General features: G+C 34.7%; 1 protein-coding gene across 1 annotated transcript; it reads left to right on the top strand.

The window, feature by feature from the left end:
• The first annotated feature begins 3,391 nt into the window (after positions 1–3,391).
• Positions 3,392–11,079, top strand: KERA (keratocan). Its single transcript, XM_059473031.1, has 3 exons — positions 3,392–3,504; positions 4,843–5,737; positions 10,293–11,079. The coding sequence occupies exons 2-3, from the start codon at positions 4,852–4,854 to the stop codon at positions 10,463–10,465; spliced, it is 1,059 nt and encodes a 352-aa protein (XP_059329014.1). The 5' UTR covers positions 3,392–3,504; positions 4,843–4,851; the 3' UTR covers positions 10,466–11,079.
• The last annotated feature ends 1,208 nt before the right edge of the window (positions 11,080–12,287 follow it).

The raw sequence follows: 12,287 nt of genomic DNA, 5'->3' as shown, positions 1-12,287 counted from the left end.
AAGCTCTGCTTGCAGTACACTCCTGGGTTTGCTGGTGATGAACTATACACATGCTTGATGCTTAACAGACCTTGCTTCAAATTCAATCTGAGACATATGGCAGCCATTACTGAAAGAAAGCAATGCATTTTTTCACTGTCAGCAGCTCTGATGCTAAAACAGAACAGCTCCAAACAGCAGTCCCAGTTGTCCATTTCTCCTCCCAAAGGGTCTTTCTAATCTGTGTTTTTTACTCTTCTAGTCTTTCCCAAGGTTGTGAGCTGTTTTAGCTTCAAGCATGCACATTACTTCTCTCAAGGACATGTTACTACACCCTGCAATTGTTGATGCTCTTCACTTTTTTTATACTTTTTTAATACTTTTTAAAATACGAATTCTCTTGATTAACAGTGTAGATTGAAAGGAGACACATGCAGTAAAAATCCTGTAATAGCTTCAGACGTCTTTCTTAAACTAGAACAAACCCAGCAGTATCTCTTAGAAATTATCTCCAAAATTCAGGGTGGGTATCCACAGTATTTTTACTGTAATATTTTTTCCCACTTCCTTTTATTGTTGTGAAAATATCTTTCATACTGTTACTTTTTGAGAGATTGTTCACAGTCTCAGGAGCATTTTGAGTTTCATTGATATTTGCCTTTGATCAATCAGCTTCTCAAGTTATAAATTACCTCATTAACACAAAATTCTTAGCTCTTACTGAAAATAAGGTTCTGGAAAGAGTCTCAGGTTGGATCTGCAAAACAAAAAGTCTCCCAAACCATTAGTCATTTTTGAAAATTTTGGCCATGGTCTTTTATTAGTCTGTAAAACTTTATCACCATAAAGTGCAACCTTTAAATAAGAAATATTTTACACCAGATGATGGAGGACTCAACACAACAAATGCATGATATGTGCATAATCTTGAAGGCTCCATGGGAAGAAGGCTTTCTGCAAAGTCTGCTGAGACACTCAGGCAATCATTGTCTCTGCAGAGACATTTCAAAATTTTTTGGGAGAGTGTAAGAAATTACATATGACAGTCATAAACACACTTGCTTCTTCATTTTGAAGACATTTCTTGTCATTTTTTTCTGCTTTGTATCAGAAGAAATGCAAATTCACATTCAGAAAGTCTTAGAAAATATATTTTGCTATATTCTTCTCCAAGTGAAGGACTCTTCCTTTGAATGGAAACGTGTTTGATAGGGACCAAATATCTGGCCTCAAAATCCACAAAGGGCAGATTGTGACCCCTTGCTGAACAATATTTCATACAAATAGTACCATGCCTACCACAAGGTAAACAGCAAGTCCCTTTGCCAAGGACTTTTGTGATAACATAATGAGTATATGGACATTATTAGCAGGTAAAAATAGCAAGTAAATTCAGACCACCATGAAGCAAAAGATAAATTCATCTTTTTTGTTGTTGCTATATGTAAACATCTGGCAAGATGCATTTAAGTGTGCTACAGCAGATATCTGCCATGAGGACTTGCAATTTCAGTACAACATTTGGGATGGACTCGGCTCCTTCTTTAGTGGCAAAGAGGCCTCCATATTCTCTCTTCACACTTTGTGAAGATTTAGCACAAAAACAAAGCAGCTTTGTACTGAACAACTGCTTGCTGTTTACAAGAATCATAGATGCACTTTTCATGGTGAAGCCTCCTTAAATGGTTCTCAATTGGACATACAACTATATTAAATTTCACACAGTGATGCCTCTGTCCCTCTCCATCTTCCTTGGTTGGACTCCAGCTGACAAGCATCCTTGTCACTAATGTGGGGTACCAGCTCTGCTGCAGGAGGTACAAGTCTTAAAAATTTTAAGTTATAGGTATTTAAAGTGACATTAATAATGAAAATTGGGTGTTTTTATGGCTTTTGTCTTATAATTAGTACATCTGCTTAAAACTAGAACCTTTGTTAAAGGCATAGATGTAAATTAATTTAATCAAATTTAAATTATTCAAATATTCAGTATGCATGAAGAAATCAGTTTTACACCTGCTTTGTAAGAAATCCCTGATAATCTTTAAGAGATCTTGAAGGCCCTGGAGGGCTAGTAGAGTGAAACACTTAAGCACCTGTTTTATTTTGAAGCACATAAACCATGCAAAAATTACTGATGGTAAGGGTGCATTTTTTCATAAACAAGAAACTTGGGGGTATAAACATAACTAATCAAAAAAATTTATGGTGTGTTTAACATTAGCCTTACTGAATCAATGAAAGCTGCCCATGTATTGAAGCTTTGCTTTCCTTTTTTGACTACTTTGGTCTTTTTTGCTTCTAAACTTCTTTTGAGACATTCTGAGTTTAAGAAGCAAGAGATCAAAAATTATGAAATAAATTGTTATAAGTTTAATGGTTAAAATCAAACAGATGAAACAGAATTAAAATAATTATGCAAGTAAGTTTTAAAACTAATATAAATCATGTAAAGTACTAGAATATATTATATGTTTTCAATATTTTCCATTAACTTTTCCCTAAAAATATTTATGTCATTGTTCTGGCTTTGAACATGAATAGTTTTTCTGATATGAAGTTGTTACTTTAAGTTTGGACTAAAAACGAAAACAAAAATCTTCCAAAGTACTTAATGTGAGAAATATGTGTCTATCTTTGGAAAGCAAGTTGGCTGCAAAGAGTTTGCTTTAGATCAATGATGAAAAAAATTGCAAGAGACACTGAGGAATATTATAACTTTGTATAAATACATGTAAATATCTCTCTGAACAAAAAGGAAAAAGTAGGATTTAATCTTTAAAGAATGGAAAATATTAAAAAATTCTTAGCAAATGCATTTGCTCTCTTCTTCTCCTAATCAAGAATTTTGTCTTTAAATGGCATGACAGCATCTGCATTTAATAAAAATCAAATAAAATATTTCCATAGAAACAGATGGCACTGGTTTTAATCCTTTGTGGCCAAGTCAGGTATTATGAGAATGAGTTATGATGTAAGTCAGCTTCGCGTGTAAAGTATCTTCTAACAAAATCTTGAATAAACGCACACTTTGGGCTACCTGTTTCATCTAGACCAGCTCCCCTCATCTGATAGAACATAAGAAATCAAATGCCTTCAGCTCAGTGGCTGGTTGATATTAAGGCCAGGCTTTCCTTCTTTCCCTGCCTAGGTGCTGAGGTGCCTGAGCTGTTTCAGGGGTTAAAAGCTGTAAGCACTGATGCGTATATATGAGGCTGTATTCCTAGAACACGGCTTGTAGCCTGACTCAAGCTATTACAGTCTAACAACAGGGACCAATAGAAAGAGAAGAAGATCCAAGAAAGCTGAGGTAAGCCCAAACTCTGAAACAATGTCAAACTAGAAGCAATAGATAATAAGGTGTGCATGGAAATACAGCTGGGAATACTAGTATGTACTTCCAGTTTTATATGCTGCTAATTCTTAGGAGGACAGGAAACAAACACAGGGGTTAGCAGCCAAAAGCGGTGAATTTACAGAGATTTCTAACTGGCTTCAGATAGCTCCAGGAATTTGACTAAAAAGGTAAATTGCTTTATATTTCTTTTTTAAAGTGTTATTAAGGTTATGAATATTTACAGAGTAAGAAGGTTGCAAATTCACTGTGCAAAATAGAAATGTTATTCTTTAAAAATACTTTATTTGTCCCTTTCTTTGGAATGCTTCCAGATAGCAGTTTCTGGGGCTGGAAAAGGTACAGGATTCTGCACTTGTTACTGCTAATAACAATGTTGAAAACTATTAAATTACTACATATCATATGCAGCAACTGAACTGAGCTCTTAACCTTACTGATACATTAATCCTATGAGAGAATTTACTTTTCTTTAAATACTATTTTTGTTACAGCTAACCTCCTAATTTGACCAGAAATTTCAGCTATCAGTCTTTTGCTTCTACATTGCAAAATGCTTGTTTGTCTTCATGAGCCAGTGAGCAAGATAACAGAGTTTGTAAGGCACTGTTTTTATGCTACACAAATATTTCCGTTCTGAGTAAATTATCAGTGATAATTTTGTTCATAATTATAATTGTGGAAGAGGCTAAAAAAAGCATATCATTAAGTAGGAAAAATAGTTAAAATATGCATAAAGCTATGTGAACAGTTAGGTCAGGATTTACTTATTGTGGATATAATTTGATTAGGGTTTGTTTTTTGTGTCATTTAGGGCAGGCATTTGTTTTGTATGTTTGCTTTAGGGAAGGAAATTTGTAACTTTGGATATGAGAGAGTGAGTGAGGAGGGGAATGGATTAGTCAAACATATTCCCTCCAAGCTTTTAAGAACATGCCCAACAAACAGCTGTTAAAACACTATTTGATCTTCTACTTTTAAATGAAGACAAAAGACCCTGGAAAATCTGATACAGATGTCATTATAATTCAAGAGAGAGCAAAAACAGAAAAGAGGGGATGATTAATTTTAAAAGGAGGAACACTGAGTACTATAGTATTTATATCATCATGGTAATGATGTCTTCTCTGAAAATTAACCATTATATAATGTAGATTGTAGGTCTGTACAGGAAAACTTACACAAATGTAAAAGAGGTACTGATTTATTATCTAAAAGTTATCCATATTTTCATATTTTTTGAAATGATACTTGCATGAACATCAGTCAAACTGGTAGCCAATGTGGAGTCTAAGCTGAATCAGGGATATGTTTATCATTATATAGCACAGAATTGTTTATACCTTTTATATTACTTTTCAGTTTTCCCTTAACAGGCCATGGATACCACCCTAGAGGGAAGAATTTGGCTGTTTATAAGGGAAATATTATTTTATATGCAAAATTAATCTAGTATGCTACTAGGGAGTTTTATTGAGAAACAGCTAATTGTTTTTTCCCCTTCCAAGGCAAACACCATGATTTTGAAAGTCTATACAAGCCTTTGGCTCTTATTCTTGATCAATTCTGTGTGGACTCGAGCTGTGAGACAAGTTTATGATGATCTGGATCCTGGACACTGGTCTCACTATACTTCTGAGTGTCCACAGGAGTGCTTTTGTCCTCCTAGTTTCCCCAATGCATTATACTGTGATAACAAAGGACTTAAAGAAATACCTCCAATTCCAGCCAGAATTTGGTACCTCTATCTTCAAAACAATCAAATTGAAACCATTTCAGAAAAGCCTTTTGCGAATGCCACTCATCTGAGATGGATAAATCTGAACAAGAATAAGATCACAAACAGTGGGATTGAGAATGGTGTGCTGAGCAAGCTGAAAAGGCTGCTTTACTTATTCCTTGAAGATAATGAGTTGGAAGAGGTGCCTGCTCCATTACCAGTGGGTCTGGAACAGCTAAGACTAGCTAGAAACAAAATCTCTAAAATCCCAGAAGGAGTCTTCAGCCACTTGGAAAACCTTACTATGTTAGACCTGCACCAGAACAGTTTGTTGGACAGCGCTCTCCAAAGTGACACCTTCCAAGGACTCAACAACCTCATGCAGCTCAACATAGCAAAAAATTCACTCAAGAAAATGCCTTTAAGCATTCCAGCTAATACACTGCAGCTCTTTTTGGACAACAACTCCATCGAAGTCATACCAGAAAACTACTTTAGTGCAATACCCAAAGTGACTTTCCTTAGGCTGAACTACAATAAACTATCTGATGATGGTATCCCTCCAAATGGGTTTAATGTTTCATCTATTCTAGACCTACAGCTGTCTCACAATCAGCTCACTAAAATTCCACCAATCAATGCTCATCTTGAGCACCTTCATCTTGATCACAACAAAATCAAAAGTAAGTGTGTATTACCAGTGTGAAATCCTTCAAAATCATCTCGATTTTAAATGTCTACTTCACAGTAAAAATGGTCTTTGAGATAAAGTGATTAAAATCATAGAATCATTGAATATTTTGGGAAGGAAGGGACTTTTAGAGGTCCCTTTATTCCAACCTTCCTGCAATAAGCAGGGACATTTGATGAGGTTTCTCAGAGCCCTGTCCAGCCTGACCTTGAAATTTGCCAGGCATGGGGCATCCACCCCCTCTCTGAGCAAAATGTTTTTTTGTTTTATGGATTTTACAGCATATATGTTCTATTAAGATTTATGTCCTCAAAAGTTTTCCGTTTTGTGTAAATGAGACAAGGTTTTGTACCCAAGGCAACAGAAGCCTTCTGGTTTTAAGATTCATTTCCAGGACTGTTTCCAAATTCATCCAGGTATAGAGGGGATGTGGTAGTTAGGGACATTACATACTCTATATAATGAAAGTATCTAATCAGTGAGTACTTCATTTCATGCCAAAAGTCAAAATAAAAATGATGACTTTTTATTCACCACTGCATGGAAGGAAGCCAAGTTTCTATATTTATCTTCTCATCATGATGATTTAATTGAATACATGGTCCTTTACCACTTTTTTGTGCCACTGTAGTCCAAAAATATACTAAAAATAATGGTTTGGCTTTTGCACAAAACAAGGATCTATGACATGAAGATACTTCTTGATAATTTATATTTATTCATTGCATTTGGCAAAATAAAAACGTGAAATCATATAAATAAATAAAAAATGTGTATAAGTGGCACATATTTTAGTGGCCTGAAAGAATTCTATGTGTTAATTAGAGTTAAAGCTTATGACAGATGTTGTGTCTGAACATATTTCATTGCCCCCTGGTTACTAAGAGATTTATTTTAATTGCTTTACTGCAAGGCCTCAGGTGCAGACTTTATTCTCTCGCTTCAAGTGGACACAAAATTGAAATCAATGGAATGTAGCCTGTCAGGTTTAAGAACAGTTTTGTGTCTAGGTAGTATTTAAAGAACTGTACAGTCCTCTTCCTTCCCTGAAAAAGTTTGACAAAGCTTAAGACCATGAAAATTAAATTTTGTAGTATGTACAAAATCAAATCTTATGTTCCAATGACACATAACCTGTGAACTGAATCATGATGCTTTTCCACAAATCTTGTATTCCTTAGTGCCTTTACCACTTCTCAAAAATCATTGTCAACTTAAGCACAAGTTGGCTTGTGGCTGACTTTAGCCAAAAAAAGGAAAAAAGAAGGAAATTATTAGTAACTGAATATAAAATAGTTGCAACCTGATACCTTAAATGAAACTTGGGTATAATGCAAGGTTATTTTACCACATAGAATAATTGTTCAAGAAGTAAAGGATAATGACATAGTCTCCATGAGACTTTGCTCTGATAGATAATATCTTAAAGGGCCTTTGGGATGGCAAAGAATGTAATTCCATCAGGCCAGAGTAGTAAGAGCTGACACTAATTCTGCAGATTGGTTTCATCTTCTTTAACCCAGATCAATCACTATTTTAAGATAATCAATGTGAAAGGCTTGAAAGAAAAATAGTGGTAAAGTCCTGACCTGGTTCCTTCACAAAAGAGTCCTGCAGAAGGTTTACTTTTATGTGTGCAGTATGAGCCCTTTTTATAACATTAATTCTCAGGTATTCCTTCAAACCACTGCTTTATTTTCTATCGGTGACTCATAGTTACACTGTTGTCATTGCAAGAGTTCAGACATCAGCATTTCTATGTAAATACCATTTGACTATGTTTTATTATATGCTATTTTGTAATATCAATTCCTCATATAAGTGCATGGCCTTATTTCTCCAGAGACCATTTATGAAGATACAAGGCCTTCTTCTGAAGCCCAGGAAAGCCAATGATAGCCTCATCATTTGTCTCAGTGGAACAAGAATTTCACCTACAATCCCTTCCCTAAGGATCGCAATACACAGAGGGAAAAAAACATTCCAGTTTTGGAAGCAAAATCAAAATAAATCCAAAACTAATTATGGCTCCAACAGATTTGTAACACATTTGATCTATGGCATTTTAAAACACACATGCCCACATATTTACCTGAGACATACAATTGTGAGGCTCTGGGGAATTTTTAAATAATGAAAAAGAGAATGTTAAAGTAAGCAAAGAGAAGGTATGAAATGATGTAACAAGTGAGCAAGGGTCAGCAGGTGGTATTATTACAGTGCTATCAAAGGACAAATGAAAGGGAGTAAACAGTAAGTTCCCCTGGAAGAACACCAGGAGGACAAGATAGATACTGTTAGCTAATATAATACCACATTTAGAGAAAGAGAGAAATCCCTGGGCCATGTATCTAAAATTTTTTCCCAAATTGTAAGTTTTACTGGGAAAAGATCTGCATTTCTTCAGCAGACATTAATGAGATGGCATTAGCCATTAATGAGAACTTTGGCAGTTTTCCCGTACAGCAGCTCTAGGTTTCATGTTCAAATATTCAAGGACATAACAATTCTGTTAACAAGTGGTAGAATTCATCTTCTTTGAATGAACTATCCTATATTTTTTAATCTAATTTGTCGTAGTCATACAGACCTCCTACTCCATGGAAAGGGACGCACAATTGTATAGGGAAATTCATCCCATCTAAAGGAGCTGTCAGTCCCCTTTTGGAAGTGTTCATCTCTCTCTGAATTTATACAGAGAGTCTAAATGGTTTACTTAGGCTGACACAAGTTCTACATGGATCATGGCAAGGTGAATTGTACCTCTGGAAGGAACAACCTCTTCCTCCTACTTAAACAAAATTCAGCCATATATCCATGAAGAGTATTGAAAGAGAGAAAAAAATAGAGAGGCTTTTACTGATAGTTTGGGTAGGATTTACTGTTTATGGGAAGAGAACAATAAAACCCAAACCAGTTCATACCACACATCATCAGGAAATAACTTCTTCCTAGGTGGCCTGTGGTTAGATAACTGCTGCCTCACTTCAAGCCTGAAGTAATTAACTCAGTGAAAATGAGTGCAGTGAGATAGATTTTAGTCAGAGAAGACAGACATTTAGGATACACTTGAAGCCATCTTGTCTCTATGAACAGTAGTGCTGATCAAACAAAGCAGATATTTTCTGCTAGATAGTGTTGATTCACCAAAAACTTTAAATAGCTGCCTTCTTAATGAAAATTCTTAAGCTTTCTGTGTTGCAAATTCACACATAAAGATAAGCTGTAGCTTGTTTCTTCCAAAAATACCAAAAGCTTTGCCAACATTAATCAAATTTCACAAGATAAACAACCACAATTTGCTATCACGGATATAACAAAAGCTTCGGGCCTTGGCCAACTGGATGTATTTATCTAGTTTCCATGACAAAGACAGAGTCCACATCCAAGATGTTGCAAACATCTGGGCAGATTTTCAAAATAGAGTGGAGGGGAAAAAAAAAAAAGTTATGGTAAAAAAAAGTTTAAAAAAGTTATGTTGTTATTTTTACTTCATAACATTTCTCTGATTTTGGAGATTGTAGTCAGAATATTTGTGCATGGCATCATTACCAAATATAAAGGAAGAATTTTTTTTCCTATGTCTTTGTTAGTAAAGAAATTTGTTTAAAAAATCTGTTACATACACGTTCTCCAGTCACTTTTTTTTTTCAGTTAGTCTGGGGCCAAGATCTTCAAGCAGTTAGATCAATCAAAGAATATCATAATTTGGTTGAAGGAATTTGACATCTCTGATAAACAAACAACACTTCAGTGTTTTCTAGAGGCTATTTTGAAGCTGCCTGATTATTTAACAACTAAAACCAAAATATAACAAGTATTTTAGCCAAGTGACAGTGCAGAGGTAACCTAGAGGAGATAAAAAGCCCAAGCTACTCAATACTTCAGAATATGGGTAATAATTGAAGCCATGGTTTCAAATTTTATCTGTACAGAAACAAATTATGCATGATGTATGTAGAATTTTGAGGAGTTGTTCGCTTTCAGATTAGGAAGAAAAATACCTCATTGCACAAGTTATAGTCTTGCAATTAGAACCAAATCCACTTAATAATGTCAGAGAATAGAAAAGTACAGATGTTAAAAATTAAAAACACTATACAAAAAGTTCCTTTGATTCAATACTGCTATTGTTTTGAATGCAAGATCTTCATTAGGGAATATTATCAGCCTAAAATTAATTTACTGTCACTGAAATAAGATGTTCAAAACCCCTCAGAAGTAATCTTGCCTTGCTCACTCAGAATGTAAAGAGCTACTTCTCAATCCTTACCATGCAGTTGTATAACTTAGTATCCCATTTGTCCAAGGAAAAATTTGCATCTAATGGCCTTTTTTCATCATTGGACCACAGTAAATATGTAATTCACTGATCCAGATCACATTATATTGCTTGTTTTCAATCAAAAAGCATTTAAATGGAAACAAAAGCAACAGTCTCCCATGCTAACGTCAGTGGAAGTTTACTTTATTTGTGTCCCAGGTGAATTTTATCTTCACAAACTTTTCCCATGAAAATAACCTAACATGTTGATCTACACTTTCAGGTGTCAATGGTACTCAGATGTGCCCAGTTTCCATTGCCCTAGAAGAAGATTATGGTTATTATGGCAACATCCCTCGCCTCCGATACCTTCGTCTGGATGGAAATGAAATTCAGCCTCCAATCCCACTGGACGTCATGATCTGTTTCCGACTACTTCAAGCTGTTGTCATATAAAGATATTGCAGTGTCACTCTTGTACCGTGAGAGTGTTAAGATACAAGTTTTGCTGGAATGAAACTTGTTCTAACCCAAATCAAGAAGTAACAGCTTTATTTGACTTTAATTTTTTTCTTTGCTTGTATCTTTTCTACAACTGAAAAGGCTGTTCTTTCAGAAGGGATTTTGTATGGACCTGAAACATGTGCTTAACACCTTATCCTATAAATTCATAACATGAACATATTGAAAAATCATTGGTGTAAGATCCCAAATATTCCAAAGAAAATCGTTACTTACTCCATCTTTCTTGTCAAATGTGACAATGCCTACCCTGCTAACATAATTCCTATAGACAAGTTAGGTGTCCTCATTTTGTTATATAGTAACTAACACAATGAATTTGGGTGCACTTGGCCAAATACTTATGCCAATGAAATCATGAGCTGCATGATTACTAGTTATCAAAACTGCCACTGACATTTCAGATAGTGACTTGTGGTGAACAACCACTTAACATGCAAATAACCCATAAATTGCTGTCATCCTTTGAAGATTAATACTTTTAAGGTGAAAAATACATGAGGCTTAGCATCCAAAGCAGCACACTGAATATATATCATTGTAGGGACTCATTCAGTGAATTTCAGAACTGGAATAAACTGATCCAACTCAAATCCAGGGATAAGAGAACATGAGATGTAATCTTGTTCTCTCAAAGTACCAGTTTTCTGCTATTTTATTCTATTTCTAGTCTGGACACAATTTCTTTCTGCAACTTTGGAATCATCATTGAGTATCTGGTTAATTTTAGTTTGCAGAGAGATACAACCAAGAATAGGAATGATTACATATTTCATGGACTAGGTACTTAATAAAAATTTGAATGGCTACTTAATGAAATGGTGACGAAGAGAAAATTAAGAAATTCAGAGACACATCCCCTCCCAATTATTTGCTGAACTAGGAAAGCACTTGCATAGGGACTGTATCATTTAAGCAAATACATTCAATTCAGAGCAACATTCAGCTATCTGCTAACTCACACACATGCACACAATAACACTGGATTTTAGAGAAGTCCAGATTATTAGAACACAATACATTAACAATTCACTAACAAGGGAGATATCAAAAGGTAACTTTTAATGAATTATGGCTAATTTTATCAAATCTAGTTGATTTTTTTCTATTTTATTATATTGGCTTTCAATAAATGACTTGAATATTTGAGTCAACTATTCATTGACAGAGTATGACTATTATTTCTGCTAGCCAGCACAACAGACTATCCATCAGCCATTGTTTTAGTCTTCTTGCATTTCTAGATGGAAGCAATTAGTTGCATCTATTTTTAATGTTTTAAGACTGGCCTCAGTAGCAAGCATTTAAAGACTGTGCACATGTTATAATTATGCTTTGCTGTATTTTCTTGAAAGTAGATTTTTGGAAGTGTTGAGAACTGTAATTTCTGACAATCAATCCTTTTTATCGGAAAGTCAAGCCCTATTCTGATCCAGAGAACTTGTGGAAATAACATATTATAGAAACCCAGAATAGGAATAACCCACTCAGAAATCTGATCATTAAACCATTTATTTTTGCTGTTCTTTTTATGTCATTGCTGAGAAACTCCTGCCCTTTTAACAAAAGTATTTTCTGTACATCTGTGTTCGCCCTATATGAAAAAATACAGATTTAAGAAGTCTTTACAATATGTATGCATGTTTAGTTATGTTCTTTACTCAATAATAGCATAGTAATTTATTTTTGGAAAAATAATTATGTGACAATACTACTAATTAAATTATAAAAATAATTATATTCTTGTAGTTGGAAA

This window comes from Ammospiza nelsoni, chromosome 5, assembly GCF_027579445.1.
Source record: "Ammospiza nelsoni isolate bAmmNel1 chromosome 5, bAmmNel1.pri, whole genome shotgun sequence".
NCBI lineage: Eukaryota > Metazoa > Chordata > Aves > Passeriformes > Passerellidae > Ammospiza > Ammospiza nelsoni.
Note: the sequence above shows the minus strand (reverse complement) of the source record. Positions and strands in the feature narration are given on the sequence as shown.